General features: G+C 33.6%; 1 protein-coding gene across 1 annotated transcript in view; it reads left to right on the top strand.

Moving 5' to 3' along the window:
• Positions 1 to 17,594, top strand: part of LOC118187255 (uncharacterized) — a 176,114-nt gene that overhangs the window by 116,392 nt on the left and 42,128 nt on the right. The window contains exons 9-13 of the mRNA XM_035357438.2: positions 1,209 to 1,604; positions 5,015 to 5,288; positions 6,967 to 7,228; positions 10,296 to 10,534; positions 10,622 to 10,822. Coding sequence (XP_035213329.2) covers positions 1,209 to 1,604; positions 5,015 to 5,288; positions 6,967 to 7,228; positions 10,296 to 10,534; positions 10,622 to 10,822 — 1,372 coding nt within the window. The remainder of the gene's footprint in view (positions 1 to 1,208; positions 1,605 to 5,014; positions 5,289 to 6,966; positions 7,229 to 10,295; positions 10,535 to 10,621; positions 10,823 to 17,594) is intronic.

Raw genomic sequence — 17,594 nt, 5'->3', positions numbered from 1 at the left:
ATCGGATACTAATCTACCAAACAGGACATTTAAAACGGTTACGAAACTTATTATGACTGCGAAGCAATCAAAAATGTAAATTTGATCTATTTTTTAAAACCCTAAAATCCGTTTTACATGAAAAATTAATTTTTTTTGCTGTAAATATTTTTGAGAAAAACATTTTGCATATTTGATGGAAAGATGTATATAGTAGGCGCGGATTAATGAGATCACGTTTGTCTTTAACTATTTTAACAACATTAACCGATTAATAATATTAAACAATAAGAAAAACATTCATCAAAATAACAATAGAATTTAATTAATTTAATATAGATGAAACCAGATACATCTAAATCCGCATTTTCAGTACATTTTAATTAAAAAAAGCAATTAATAGTCGGCTATCTGCAGTTGTTAACGGAAAAGTTCATTTACCAATTGCTCAGAGTCATAATATCTCCGGAAATAACTTTACTGTCATCTTTTTTCCCAGGAAGTTCATCACATTACGTACTCGGAGTCGCTTCAAAAAGAACAGGCAGATATCTTCTATCATGGATGCTGCAACCTGAGTATGTTCGTCAATATCTACCAAAATATTAAATTCTTCGCAACTCATGTTAGTTTGAGGCGTTTCTAGTCGTTAATCTGTCTTTATTTCTTCATTTATTAAAAGCTTGGCATGCTTAAAGTAGTTCTTTACTGTCGTTTCTGAGAAGCGATTTTAAATCTTAAATATTGCCTTAAATCAAAATCAAGGTTCTTGGCAAATTAATCCTTTATTTGCGGCATGTCTCTAGCATTTGATAGTTTCTGTATTCCATTTCGATTTTATCTGGTGGCATTATTTTAAGAAATTCATAATGATATTTTTATAACATTAACCAGTTTGTTAATCCTAATAAGCGATGCATTTTTCATGCTTTCGTATACCACTGGGTGGAACTCCGACAATTCGATAACAATATTCGAATGACCGCGATCACATTAAGCAACGCCCACTGTACTCAAAATAACTTGTGCTTCTATTTGAATATCTTAAGTTTATAAAGTTTATTGAAGTTCTTTGTAAATTATTTGTTCAACTTAAAAATATGGAGAATTATTTTTTAAACGATTAAGGTATTTTTCCAAATGTTAAATTAAAGCATTTAAAAATGCTCAATATCTAAATTAACGTAATTTCTGTCATTAAGCTAATACGCACTGGATATCTGTTGCAGACCTAGGCAATCTCGCTTAGAAGATTCGTTGCAAGATTTGGATAGTCATGAATCTATGGACATTGGAAGTCGTGAAGAAGACATCCTAATTCCTCTTCTTGTACCACTTCATGAACCAGGACTATCACCGATGGAATGTGGATCAGTCATCAATTCTGAAGCTGTACAAAATTTGGAAGCCGCCCTTTGGACTGTAGATCGAATCAACCAAGATCGTGCATCATTAGCCGGTGCAAGGTTGGGCATTGCCGTCATAGACACTTGCTCATCAGCCCTCTTGGCAACTCAGAAGCTGGCCACTTATGTCACCAATTCACATCTCGAACAAATGTCTAGCTTAGCATTTGTTTCGACTACTTCCGAGGATGAAACATTGGCCGGAGCTTCTGTTTTAAAGTAAGAATTTCCACTTCTCTAAACAGTTTATCAAAAACATTGTTTTCGTAGTTTTCCCTTAAGGCGGCAATAATTTACCTCATTGTCATACTCATGCTATCCAAAAATAAATTTTTGATTTTTTAAAATTATATTTTTAGTGTTATATTACTAATGTCTGAGTAGTATTTATGTACATGACATTTAAAAATCTTATCGATATAATACTTTCTATTTGCAACATCTGTATTCTTTTAACAGTAATTGAAATATTTCTTCTTCTTAAGCACATATGGGGCGAGACGGTATATACTTTTAATGTTAAGTTTTTCTTTTTTTGTTTTACAATATAGTGAAAGGAATTAGCTGTATGGAGTTTCTTGTCGATTTTATGTTTGTTGTGTTGAGTGTTTTGGTTTTGTTAAGTGCTCGTTATGTATTAATGAAAATATTTTATAGTCCCACCAGTAGACGAGGGGTTAAGATGATCCTGAATACTGGTAGTTGAACCCGAGTTCGAACTCAGAAAAAAGGGATGGATGTTTTCGTGGCTTTCCTCACATGTAACCTGAGTACGTGCCAACTGCCTTAGAAAACTCCAGCTCCTCCCACACAAAGGCATTTCCTCCTTATGCATGCTTTTCCGTATTCAGAAAACATAACTTAATCAAAATATTTAGAAAGCCATGTAAGGAACTCCATATAACGCGCAGAGTCTGTTGGAATTCCCATAATTGAGTAATTCTGTGTTACTGGTTACATTATCTAGCAAAAGTTTGTTCACATTGCTAATGGTATAAAATTCAAAATTGTCCTAAATAAAAATATGCCAATTATGTGTGATATGGAGCTTCAAAACCGAAATTATATAACAAATGCATTCAGTTAAGTGTAACATTGATAACAAGTCTTGATTACTCACTTGTAGCAGCCCTAAATTATAGTACCAATTAGTATACCTGTCTAGTACCAATTACGAGTAGTATTTATAATTTTAGCTTAATAATATGTTTTATTTATTTGCGTATAACAGTATTAAATGTATCTATCCTATCAGTTAGTCTTTGTTATCTATCTGCATAATAATATGTATTGTTTAGCTGTTCGTTAACTGTATCAAATATTTGTATTGGAGCGGAAGGAGTTTTGATGTGCATGCCCAGTAGAAAGTAATTGCATTACAGAAATACGGTATATCTGGTTATGTACTGAGCAAGGCTTTACAATCTCGTTATTAATCATAAATATTGTAGAAATACTTCTAGCAACAGATTTATTGTCAGCTTGCATTTCAATTGTTTTCAAATATTTTTCCTGCTACTAATTGACAACAAATTTTGTAAATTCACTCACCTTATTTTTTATTACTTATTTTTTTAATTTGTAATTTTAAATAATTTTTATAAAGTTTTCAAAAAAATTTGAAATATAACCTATAAAAGTTTTACTATCATCTTAAAGTAGATGTATTTCTAAGAATACTTGGAAGAAATTAGAGTTTTTTATTCAATATTTCGTAAGATATTCGGGAATTTTAATATTGGCGCATTTTGAAATTTGGAATATTTGTCATAAGCGATAATAATGCCAAACGTGGTTTACGCTCTTTGTTAAAAGTATTTGAAATTATGAACGATGACTTTTCTCCGCTTGTGTGCAGAGAAAAAAAAAAAAAAAAAAAAAAAGAAAATAGGTTGCTATAAATTAAGAAGTTTGCTAAAATTATTCTTGGCGTAAACTGAAAAAATGCGCAAAGATAAATTTTTAAATTTCTCACCAAAAATTACAAAATCGGATGTCATCTCGATGGCGAGAAGTAACGAGAAGTTTAACGAATCAGTTTGATGGTCGAAATCATTTCATCCTTTTTTTGCTAACTAATCCCTCTTTTTTGATGAGTTTTATAAAATTTATGGAATTCTATTTGAGCAGAAACGTAATCCAGTGCCCTCTAGAGTCTACTAGACTGAGGAGTGAGTTAACGCTTCACTCTAAATTTAGATGACAAAGTACTACGAAGGTTAAAATAGCCTTTATAAAATTAAATCTTTAAATTAAACAGAATGCACCACTTGTACTTACAGTAAAACTTCCGCGACTCTCGAGTATTTAAAATAACTTGAAATCAAATTTGGGTATCGACTTGAATACTCTAACAACTAATTTACATTCTTAGAATGCAAATTGGTAAGAAAGAAGAAGGTATAATAAAGATTCAAATTATAATAATTGATTAACCATCGTAAACCTTACAAATTAAAAAAAATCCTTTTCTCCAATCTTGTGCTATTTCACCATTTTGGTTATTCCCTCTGCCGTTTTGAATACTATAGTAATTAGTGGAAGCTGACTGCTAGTCTGAAACCCCGCATATGTGGGTTAAAATTCCGATAAGGATTTCTTAGCTGTATATCTTCCCCAATCCCTGGGTGCAAGATCGTTCTACTCCCTCCTGAAGTACATACCCCAAAATGCTCTTGATGATAAGACGTCTAAATGAATTAATTTTGTGGTGCCCATCGCCCACCAACGGCCGAGCGGTAAGGTCGCTGAACACTGGTAGTTCGGTTCGAGTTTTTTTTCCCCAATGGCCGATTGTGAACAGTTACAGTGTAACAGAGCCCATTAATCTATACAAGGCCAGATGTGGCGGTCTGTTTATTATGGAGGCACCTAATAGGTGGGTCACCATCGCCTCCTATGAAGGGACGGACAGTTACAACCATGCCTTCTCCGGGATTCGAAATCCAGGCCCTTCGGTATCGCAGTCAGGCCTCTCTAACCATTACACCGACTGGGCGGCAGTTCGTTCCGAGGTTTGAATCTCTTGAACGGGCTGGTTACAAGGGCGCTTCGAGCTTTCTCCATGTAAAGCGTGTATACGAAACATTTTCCCTTAGTCAGTCCTCCCCGAAGTTATCCCTCCTTTTAGGCAGATATCTCTTGAGTACTTTGGCATTATCAAATAAACCAAACCAACCCTTGTGGTGCCCATCATTAAATTTTAACTTTTGACTCCATTTCATAAATAGAATAACGAGTATTTTTGCGCATAAAATCCGAAAATGCAGGGTTTCACAGCCACATTTCACATTGCGTGATGTGAAAACCTTATCTTTTCATTTATAAATTATGTCCTGAATTCTAAATTCCTTTAATTTACGTGTTCATCAACTCCCTCCCTTAAGCTTGCCACTTAAGCTCCCTTAAGCTTTTTGTGTTTGTAAATAGTATTCTGGGCATATATACCACTCATTGTTTTTAATCCGTAATAGTTCGAAACCAAGATAAATCATCTTATTGCGAAGATAATATGACACAATAATTAAAATTATCAGTTTAATATTAACTAAACTAAAATCCATTTTCAGACAACTTTAAGATAACTTCCTCGGAAAGTTTTGTTCACATTATTTTTTTTCTCCTTACAGGCCTCTTAACATCAGCATCATTTCATCATCAGACTTGACACCTCATTTGAATTCTGAAGTTAAACTCGGCCGCAATCATCATCTTTTGCAAGTATCTGCAGCAGCAGAATCTCTCATGATGGCTGCCTTAGAAGTTTTCGATTATAATGGATGGCGGTTCGTGACCATTATTCACGAGGATACACCAGTTTCCATGCACGGATTGCATTCATTCCAAAAAGCTGCGAAACAGAAAGGAATATGTGTTGGACAACAACTGAAAGTTGACGAAGAAGTAAGGCATTGAAGGTTTGAGAAATATTGGGGAGGAGAGATCCAAAAGCAATTTTGTTTCCTTAACTATTATCCGTAGTAATGGTATTATGATTATTTGATGACTAATGTGATGGAGGTATTTCATGACTTTTAAATTTCCAATTCGCGTTTCTCTTATCTTTCAAAAAGTCATAAGAACTTAAATTCAGTATTCTGAAACATGAAACCTCATGTGAAATTATCCTTATTTTTAACTTTTTAATAAGAAACAAAATTGACTTTTTAGAATGAATTACTTAAATTATGATTCAAAAAGGACTTCAGGGGTAAATAGAGACTGCAATGGACAAAATGATTAATAAACCAAGGACACAGTAGAAAACGATGCCAAATTCTAGCTAATTGTGAAAATATGAAATATGCTAAAAATATGGATTTTAAAAAAGAATACGCTTTCTCTTTGGAAAATTGACAGAATTTTGAAGGTTTGTCAGCAGAAACATGATCGTTTCTTCAATTTTATTTCAACTCGGAACTTTTCTGTTTATTGTCCGTTTGTTTGGCAATGTGATGCCGCTTCATATGTAGTACTTTTGCTATACTGTACAGGGCTGTTAACTACCATCTCTAAGGGACATTTGAAACCATTACTGCACTTCTGGGCGTAACTAGTTTTGTATCAGTGAACAGATCATTTAAATATTTGAAAGAGGAAACACTGGCCCTCATAAAATCCCAGCTTGGGTCACAAAACACTGCTCACGAACTAGAAAACTGGCGTTTGTTGCCCGATGCATGAAGAGTGGGCCCAGATTTACAGATTTACGGATTTACGAGCTGTTTATGGAGAAATGAACAAGGATTATGATAAAGGAACGAATTACGATTAAAAACAGTTTCCTGACTCGTCCACATACGAATTTTATCTATTTGCATACTTTACTCAGAAAGTGTACACAACAATTCGCATACCACACACACACACACACACACACACACAAAAAAAAAAAAAAAAAAAAAAAAAAAAAAAAAAAAAAAACCCACTAACACACTGCAGACGTACTGTAGAAGAATTATAAGTAACATCAGCGAACATGCCTCGACGTCATGTTTTATTTGAAGCAATTTATTCACCCTCTCCAGACATGGCATGGCTTTGCATCAAATTGCAAGAACTAAGTTGCAGTTCTGTTTAATTATGTCATTTAAACCTTCTTTCTTTGTTATATCTAAGTATGACATAGAGTCAGCATAAAAAGGAATTTTGAAGTGGCTGTAAGAAAGCAGAGCAACACTTGCTAACATTCTTTTAATGTGGTACGTTTGAAAATATTATTGTGATCAATCTCTCTGACTCGCTTATTTCAATTCTATTTAACCTGAAACTTGAAATTTATTTTAATAATGATGGTTCTGTCAGTTTTGCTCCAAAAGCAACTTATAATGGAAGAAAATAATTAGCTTCATATTAACCTTGTTAAAGATATTCGGAAAAACCTGCGTAAATTTTCACAAAAATGTGCGTTTGGGGTAACATGTACCAAAGAAAAAAATCCATTACAAATTCTAAAACTGACTTACTGGATGCCCCAAAAGCCTTATCTTTATAGAACATTATAATTTAATAACATTTTAATAGCATAATAAAATGTATTCTCATTAAGTATAACATTTTCTTTAAAATTTCTTTTAATTAGGATTTATCTGATGAAAAAGTGGATAAGCTGATTCAAAGACTACTTGAAGCAAAGAAACAAGGTTCTAGTGTAGTTGTCCTGTTAACCAGTGCTGATTCAACAAGAAGGATAATAACTGGTTTGGGAAGATTTTTAGAAGCATCAGTTCTTCATTCTGGTGATCTCGTAATGGTTGGATTAGGAGAATGGAGTGAAAGATTAAATATTGTTCAAGGACTTGAGAAAGTTGCTCTTGGTTCTCTAATCTTAAGACCTGAACAAGGTGATGTACATTCTGTAGATATTTATTTCAATTTGTTATTCTCTAGCAATCAGAGAAAATATACTTTCGTAACTAGAATGTTAGGAAATTTCTAAACTTAGATGTAATAGAATAATATACAGATGTCTAAAAAATGTAGCGACTTACTTTTAGGGGAGGTAGGAACATCATAAGGACAGAGATTTCCACAGCAGCCCATGGCAGCAAACGTCATCGTACGCCGCTAGGTGGAGTTGTGCACGAGAGCGCTGAAGGGGGAAATGAGGATGTCCTCATTCGATCGGTTACTAGCATACTAAGAGCGTTCAACGGTATAGGAACGGTCAGCTAGCAGAAATATACGAAATATACTTAGAGTATAGAATAGTTGAGGACAATGGACGAGCCGCAGAACACTTCTTAGATAGACATCAATACCCCAGAGTGTGTTTGCAGGTGTGCATCGAAATGTGTGCTAAGATGGGTCATTAAGAAGTAGAAGGACTACTGAGATCAGGCCACGTTCGGTCGTTACGGAAGAAAGTGTATTGGATATTCTAGAGATGACTGGCAGTAAGAGCATACGAGCCGTTGCTTCTGCCTTAAGGACGTCTCGTTGCAAGTGCACAGCTTGTTCTGAACGCCGGGTCCTTACATGCTTTTCATCTCCAAGGGATTTAGTTACTGCTCCTCGATGATCATCTTGCACGTGTACGTTTGACACAATGGTATCTGCAACAAAAGCGTCCGAGATGTGAATTTACCACCTTGTTCACAGATGAGGCCACATTCAATAGAGATAACGTATTCAGTTAGCACAATGGGATTTGTGGGCTCAAGTGATCGACGACTGCTTAGTCAGGCCGTACCTTTTACCAACCCGCATGACCGCCGCGAATAATTGGGGATTTTTAGAGTAGGTTATTGACAAATTACTGGACGTTTTTCCGGCAAATGTGAGCCACAGCATGTGATTCCGACATAGAGCGCCTGTAAGTTTTGCACTGGCTGTTTCTAGGCATTTGAACAGGTTATTCCCGCTACGATGGCTTCCGCGTGCTGGACCGATTTTCTGTCCCTACCTTCACCTGTTTTATCGATACTTGATTTCTTTCTGTGAAACGCTATCAATAGCTATCTGTATCACGATCCTGTGGAGTCTGAAATGGATCTCGCGGCAAGACTCTTCTGTGCTGTTGCTACAGTCAAAGAAACTTCCGATATTTTTGACCGTGTCCAGCAGTTACTAATCCGTCAGTGTCAGACATGCTTGGCGGTACTTAATTTCCTTGGTCTTCGAAATTCCCACCTTTAAGCCCCTAGATAATTTCAGGAATAATGTCGACAAACATATATATTCAACGCATGGAGTATCCACTTCATATCTTAATGTAATTCTTGTATTCGTAATGGGCTATCCGGATTCGCATTTCTGGAACAAACTATCTTTGCTTCACCGCATTGATCTTGCGTGTAGTTGTTGCCTCGGTTGTTAATGGAATTTACTCTGAAAATAACGCAAATGTTCATAATAATGGAATTCAGATTTACTATTATTACGTCTAATCAAAAATGTTTTAAAAATTTGCTTTGAAAGCATAAAATCATAGTAATACTTTTATCTTAACACTAAATAATATTTATAAATATGCTTTGGTGATTATAATAACTGTCTATTTCCTTTTATTTACAGTTCGTAATACATATGTTTATCTTAATATATTTATCTATTTAAATATGTGATATTAGATATCTGTATATTATTTATTAATTATAAACGTAATGCTGTTTTCTAGAAAGTTTTACTCTATATATTTCCTTGAAGAGACTTTTCCTCTTCGAAGGGACCTTTTTGTTTCTTATTTTATAAATCTTTAGAAAAAAATTAACAAGCCTACAGTACGGGATCCCGTTTCAAAATTAGAAAGTTTTCATTACTTTGAAATAAAAAATCTGAATGTGCAGAATTTTGGAAAGAGAAATGAAATTATTAATACGTAGAATGAAGCTGTTCATATGATCGAAATAATTTTCCTTGAGTGTCGTATCGCATTCATTTATAAAAGATTCGTGTTAAAAGCAATAAATATTTAAAAATTAATACCAGTGTGCTCGTTCTTTAAAATTCTTCTAGTAATTTCTTGTAATAGATTTTAGTAATTTATTGTAATATAAATGCTGATTCTGTATCAGTGCCTCAACAAGCTTACATATTTATAGTTGAATAATTAATCATATTAATTCACAATCAACTACTTTGTTAAACTTTTTATAGGATAATATCTGTAGCAATTCCTCAAGGAAAGATTGAAAGAAACCGAGAGTATATTTAAATATAAAATTCTCAAGCATAATAAATAACAAAAAAAAAAAAAAAAAAAAAAAAAAAAAAAAAAAAATCTGAAATGTTTCAGATTTTAAATTACGTCCAAAGGGGCGTTTTTTAACATTTTGTGTGTTACCTTTCTTTATTAAATATCATGTTCCTCGCACTTAAACCATAAGATCCAGTGCAACAGCAATATCGCAAAATAGTTTTAAAACGAGCATATCTTTAGAATTTCCGATACAGAGACTCACGCGCTGGAGATAAAAATGTTTTTTCTGCACAACGTTGCCATTGCTCGCTTTGAAATCCTTGAGTTTGTTAATCAAAAATTCGTCAAAGTTTTAAAAAATAGGAAATCGATCATAAAACAAATTTCAAATTTCAAATTTGGTCTTCCACATGCTCATATTCGTTGGAGGATTACGTTATTCAAAATTCGATGACTCTATGTACCGTTGTTTTATCACAATACGAGAAATATACATACATTTATGCAGATTTTTCATTATTTAATTTCTTCAAATATAATGCAGGACTCTAACATTTTGTGGCAACAGTTTGAAAAGTGAACCGACATTTATGAGTCCGACGGAAAATGCCAAAACGAAACTAATAGTCCTTCGGGATTCAAATCCCTTTGGACTAATAATTTATAGTTTACGTTTAACCAAGAAGTGCAAAATAAATCTGAAATTTTGCTGATAAAAAATTGTAGACTTTGGTTTGTTTTCTGGAACTAAACTGATGAGTCTATTTCAGGAGAAGTCTCAGATTTTGCCACTCATTACAGTCAACTTTTACCGGAGTCTAACCCTCGGAATCCCTGGTACGAACAATTATGGAGGCAGGAAGAGATGAGAGTACAGATGGACAAAGAAAATGCAAGCTCTGATGTTCCCTTTGTAGAATACGTGCCGTTGCAGTCAACAACAAATACCATTCAGGCAATTATTGCTGTTGCTGCCGGCATCGCATCAGTACGAAATGAATTATGCCAAGTATGTTCCGTTCTTATCATTTTGTGACATATATTTTATGTATATGACTTTTATATTGCATATTTAATAGCAACATTTATCTTTCAGCTTGACATGGGTCTGTGTCCTGTAATGGCGCAACATCCGCATCTACAACAACTTGTTGGAGAACATATCTATTCAAGCTTTTCCCCTCGTTTGGATCAACCTGGACAGAAATTTAAATTCACTGACAGAGGTTACGGTGAACTACCAATAGAAGTTTATAACTTTCGAAAGATTTCAGGAAAGATTTTCAACTATCTGAAGGTAAGTGTTCACGATCACGTTTTCTTTTAAGTAGAAAGTACCTGCGCAATGAAATCGATAGTAAAATTGAATAACATATACATTTTACCGATCTATTTTTATTAAACTCAGAAAACATAAATCCTCATTGTTCTACCAAACAATGTTTGGCATAATTTAAAATAAAAAAAAGGAGTTGATTAAATTGCTTTCCTTAAAAAATTTCAAGTCCTTTTTAACATAGAATTTCATTCATTTTTATCATAGAATAATAATTGCATTTCTGCGTATTTTCAAGAAGCGAATGCATCTGCCGTCAGATTACCACCTTTGGATTTGCATAAATCAGTTTCATTTATGCTTTTATCGAAATGACGGTCTTAGCATCACGAGAGTATAAAAAGTTGGGTAAAATGAGAAAATGATTTAAGATTATTAGAGCTTGAGAGGATTTGGAAAGAAAAATTAATTATAGTATTGCATATTATGGGAAATCGAGGTACAATACAATAGTTTTTAGAAGTACAAATTATCAAATAGAAAAATAACATTAACGTTTATAGTATTCGCATTTGTCTGGAATCCAGGTCGTATGCTAAAACTTAGAAATAAATTAATCCGGCGAACGAGACTCTAACAACAAAGAGAATATTTTAACTTAAGAACAATGTAACATAACGTAATAATGAAAACAAAGGAGTGGTAGTCAGCAGCGCCATACAACACACAGTAAAGACAGTACTAGGCTTTCAGAACCACATCAATATAGCTCCAAAAGCGTGGCTATTTATAATAACAGCAAGCTGTTTAACCATTTAGCACGGAATAGGTCGCCAGAGAATAAAGAGAGCTAAATGAAGAATCCAAACACTACTCTCAAGCGGCACTCAACCCTCAGGTACAACTCCCATGTGGCGCTCCACCATCACTTCCAACCTCAAGAATTGGTTTCTTGATGCTTAGGCGATCAACTCATTTAAGGAACGCGGAAACACTACGTAAAAAGTCCGAAATTTAGCCACATGGGAAAACTTATCTGGTCCTGTATATACCTCCAATATTCTTCCCAATGTGCAACATAGCTGGAGAAGTTAAACCTTTTAACAGAAAAATGTCACCAACTTCCAGATTCGGCCGATATCTTGTCCATTTTTATCTATTTTGTAAGGTATGTAAATATTTACAACCCTGTCTCTTCCAGAATCTTCGCTTTATTTTCAGCAGCAGATTCCACCTGGAACGAAGATCTTGAAGACTGGTACAATCATATTCTGGAACACCTGCATTAGTTTCCCCTATAAAGAAATGAGAAGGAGTTCCAAACTTGGCATATCTGAAATAATAGAAATAAAAAGACTAGAATTTAAAAAGCTTCTATTTCTGCAAATAAAATAGTCACTCTTCAAATGTGAACACATTCTCTTTTATCACTCTTCTGAGATGAAATTTTATAGGTTTGATTCCGCTTTCCCATATACCGTCGAAATGTGGAGATGCAGGAAAAACAGTATGCGTCTGACCAAAACTTATTAAATTCTTCTGACTTACTTAAATTCCTTAACCCTTTGCGGCACAATGTCTGGACACACCTAAAAATTTCCTTCTGTACGCACAGAAAAATTGAATGAAAAAGGATTTATAGGTTACTATAGGTTATACCTTCTTTATTTATAGTAGATGGCAGCTCAACACAAACCAATCCATTTTTAGCCATGTTTAATTTTTCAAGACCCTCATTTGTCAAAGATATATTCCAGATTTTTTTAGGGTATAAAAAGAATTGTTTGAAAAGAAATTTCTATTTTGTTGTTTTTGGCTGTATGCTAATCTCCTTATTCTATATTAGTTTTAAATATTTACCCTGAAATCTTGCCTAAAATGAAACGTCGAACCCTAGGTGTGCCCAGACTGGGCTCACCGATAATCTAGGACAACTGAGAGTCTGCATTCTTTGTTTCTCCGCCTCTCATCGGTTAGTTCATTGACAACAATGCTCGTTTCAGCACTCTTTTCGAAACTCTATTCAATCCCACAGAATTAAAACGATAAGTGCTATCTTCACATAATTTTACTTGTGTACTCCTCTAGGCCTAATTAGACTGCCTATCAAAACTCCAATTTTAAAAGCTAGCGAGCCGGAAAGGGTTAAAGTTATTTCCACCTCACGCAACTTTCTACTCCCTCCAACAAAATTATACGTATTATCACTGAAACTCTTCTACGCACACTTTGACACGCAGGAAACCTCTTCATTGCAGCAATAAAAGAACCGGTAGTTAAATCTCATATAACTTCTACGTGAGGGCAGGTTTCGATGTAAAGCAAACGAATAATGCCAAATAACCATTAGTGGTCCTTGCGCAACGTCCTTTGCCAAATTATAAAGTTATTTGCTTATTCCCTATAGTCAATAATACAGTTGCAAAATGGTCTTTCTAATTGTACTATAGATTTTAGCAAGATTCTCAATACTTGAGTAGAAGTGTTCGCTTTATATCTTATGTATCTAATATAAACTATGTTTGTGTTAGATACATTTTGCTATAAAACTTTTCATGAGTTTCTTTGCTCCAGGAATTTTGTTTAAAAATATGATTTAATACCTGCATGTAAGTATGGAATATATTGTTCAATCAAACGTTCACTCAGTCTATTAGATGATGGACTAATTAATGGTTGCTTATAATTAAACACAGAATGCTGAATGCAATATCCCACCCGGTCGTCTTCAAAGGAAGACCTCAATGCCACCAATGTACTATTTTTCAAATGCTTTTTGGAATTCAGTAAATGTATGTCGTCTTTAAAATAAATATGATATTAAATGCCTTAAGGCTTCTTTGTATTCTAAAGTAATTATAGGCAAAATGTTTCTCAAAGGCTTACAACTTGGTGATCGATTTTTTACTTTCACATTTTTGATAAATCTTTTACAATAGGTTAGAATTCGTACAATTTTTGATAAGAAAGATATGTCATTTAATAAGGTACCTAATACTTGCCATTTAAAAGAGTATCTAAATTTTTGTTGTGCAAATCAATATGACATGAAAATATAACATTAATCGTTTCTTCAATCAACACAACCTGATTCTCAGTGATGTTGAGTGATACAGAACTCGACCAAGCCAAAGGAGCTTCAGACAACTAGGACCCTGCCACCACAGTTGATTCATTATATGTTCTTCAGGGTTCTTCTCTAGAAGCAAGATCTGCAAAATTAAATTCCGAAAAAACAATTCGAATGAAAGCTCGCAAAATCTTCTAAGATTTATAATGTTCATATTCGGCTATAAATCCCTTACAACCCTTTTGCAAGCTAAGATTCTTCTTTAATTTGCATTCCATGGCAAATAAATGTGCGACTGCAGCCTCTCCTGTGTTCCCTAGTTTTTTCTAATTGAAATTTGAAATGGAAGCTTGACGACGAATCTATCGTCGTAATTAAGCTGGTAATAATCTTGAAAGTGTATTTCATAATATTCCTCTTCATCTGTTAACCTAGTAACCTTTGCTTCAAGGTGTCATTAGTGTGTACCTCAGCACGAAAAGTATGCAATGCAACTCCCGCTTGATTATCAGAAACATAATGTTCAGTACTTCCTGGCAGAATCCATCCAAAATAGGAGTTTTAAGCTGTTAAGATATTTTGAATTCTGCCTATACATCAAAAGAGAAAAGAAATAATTATAATGTAAATTTTGTAGATAATAATGTCAATTTATTCCCCCTTATCAAACTCAGGATCAGTTAATGTAACAGAATTTATGAGCGGCATTGCATTACCCTTTCCATATTACGCAATGGAAGGAGGAAGTTTAACTTATTTAACACATAAGCTTGAATTACGAATTCCTTCCATTTCACATAGAAATAAAACGCATAACTTCGTTAAGCAAATATGTGAATTTGCGATATTCGAAGTTAGGAATTTTGTTCGAAGATAGGTGGATTTGAATTATTTGATTAAGGAAAAATGCAAAACAAGTAACACCCAAGGAATGAGGTGCTTTCGTGGAAGAGATGTTACGGAAATATGGTCTTTAAACATTTCATCGGAGATAGCTCAGGAAAACTTCATTTAACCTTTTGTTTTTATTAAAGACATAGGAAACAAGACATTGCAATGTTAAAAATACCCTTGCCGCTGACTTTTGTAGAAGGCACATAAATAGAACCAATCTGTTGTTTCAGCAGGATGTGACCATTGTTTACATGGCTTAAGGACTCTAGATAAGTTGTGTGCAGGATGTTTCCGGAAGCTTTTATTCCTTTTTCAAACTTCAATTTAGATATTTTAAAATTTAATACTGAAACTAGTTTTTTTATTTTTTCTGTACAACTCTGCTTAAGAATCCAGATACTTATCATTAATTTGTAATCTTTACCCATGAAATAAATCAAAAGTTCATTTTTCAAATGAAGTTTGTTTTGAGTTTTCAAATTTCTTCTACTGAATAATTTTTTTTCGGTCTGATGATTCTTTTCAATCTTTTTTTAATTTTGTGGTTTTAATAGCCTTATCGTAAAATTTAGACCTCGTAACTCCTTGAAATATGCGGTGTTCACTGAAAATATTGCTACAAAAGCATCGTGAACGAAAATGCTGTAAAGTAAAAAGGCATGGGAAAAACGTCATAGTACAAAACATCATGGAACGAAAGAAAGCAAGAAAACATCACAGTTCTAAAACATCATGGGACAAAAGAAAGCAATGAGAAAACATCACAATTCTAAAACTACAAAACACCATAATCGAAAATAAGACGGTTCAGAAGTATCATCGTCGAAGATTTGATAAAAAGTAGAGCTCTTAGAAATCGTTGCAAGACGATAACATCTCAAAATGCGTGTTTCAAGCTTTGAAATTTGTGAATATATATTTGCATAATGATTTGTGAGCTGAACAAGGAATGAGGAATATTTACATTTTTATATTTAATATTCCTGAATTAACTATTAATTTTTGCTGAAAAAGTAAGAAACGATGATAAACTTAAAAATGTGTAGAAAATTAATGCTACTTATAGCAGTTAACAGAATTTGAATTTAAATCCCCCTACTGAAGTATTATGCAGCTTACAAGTTTCATCATAACCAATCGACATCCAAATGATTACATGCAAACTGTACATGACAACGTTAGCACTTTAGCAAAAGGAATAAACTGAAATATAACAAGATTTAATTTTCATTAAACGAACATCACATTAACAAAGAAAACAATTTTACAATCTGATAATTAATTAAAGAATTTTACAAAAAATAACCTCATGCAGTTACTCATCCTCCTATTCTAATCTTCCTTAGATTATATTTTTCATGCAAAATTGCCTATAAAATTCATGAAAGAGATTAGTTAATGAATGAACTTAATTAGTGAATTTTGTAAGTTTAAAATTTTATTAACTGCTTCATTTTCAGTTTTTGAAAGCTTAAATTTTCTTCTTAATTATTCAACAAAACTTTGCTAGTGAATTCAAAAATTTGAAAAATAAAAGCAAAATACTCTTCCTTTCTTCTTTCTTCTTATTATGCGAACATGCATTTACAGCTTTTAAAGCCTGAAGAACGTATGTCTGCGATGTTATCGTCATGCGATGGTTTTGTAAGTGCTTTATTTTTTACCGCGATATTTTCGAATTACGAAGTTTTTGAAGCGCCTTATTTCCGAAGACAATGTTGTTTTACTACAGCGTTTTAGAACTGCTATATTTTCTCGCTGCTTTCATTTATCGCACGATGTTTTCTACCACTTGCGTTGTTTTCACCTTGCATTATTTTCTCCGCGCGGTTTTCTATCACGATATTTGTCATGATGTTTTCACCTATAACCAATTTTTCACAGACTGTTAAAGCGATACTTAGTTTTGTTTTGAAACGAGAGCTATGTACATCAAAACATAGTACTGAAATTAAAAAAAATAATAATTAGGCTGTTTTCTAGAATTTTTTAATGTCACATTACGACTTCAAGTGCTGCTTAGTGACAAAAAAATTTACTAACATAAATTTGCATCTCTAAGATACGTCACGGCGTAACATTACCTATATCGTCTGTAATCTAAAATCGTTAATTATAAGATCAAATTATACTTATATTAAGGACGCTATGACTAGTGCATCCGTCTAGAGCCAAGGAAGCTGCAGGTAATAAATTCTAAAGAAGAAACGTTTGCCTAAAATTCCTTTTTTTTTAGCTTTTAAAATTTTCTACAAACTCGCGTTCACTATAACAAGCTCTCTTTCGTATCCAGTTTAGAATAATTTTTCTAAAGGATTTTGTGCTAGGCTTTATTTAAAAATTAACGTCAAAGGCCCTAAAGTGTATAGTCTGTTGAAGTGAAAATGCTTAGCACAGTAAGTATCTGATGTATTAAAAGTTCCAAGTTCGGATGAAATAGCTTTCCGTATTAATATCATCATTATTTTTGCGTCACTAATAACAGCCAATTTACTGCCACGGCGGCAGAACAGGCTGGTTGAATCCCGTAAAAGGCATGGATGTTTGTAAGCGCGTAGTGCTTTTGCGGCGTACGGGTGCTTAGAATACTGTCGAACTGAAAGCTTCCCCTGAATGTTTTTAACAGAACAAGAAGAGTAAGATATCTTCAGATCCTTCCCTCTATCAAAATTCAGAAGACGTAGATAAACTCGTAATGTGTACTCGTATTTGGTCTAAGCCTAGGCTAATACTTAGAGCAATACCTTGCTCTTTGGTCACGGGGAAATTTATGGATCTCATCGTGACTTAAGTTCAAATCAAGAAGGTTTGTAACAATAGCAACTATCA

The sequence above is a fragment of the Stegodyphus dumicola genome, chromosome 3 (genome assembly GCF_044657685.1).
Source record: "Stegodyphus dumicola isolate Sdum_Otavi_A_Nest chromosome 3, ASM4465768v1".
NCBI classification, from domain to species: Eukaryota; Metazoa; Arthropoda; class Arachnida; order Araneae; family Eresidae; genus Stegodyphus; species Stegodyphus dumicola.
This window is presented reverse-complemented; position numbering and strand designations above follow the sequence as displayed.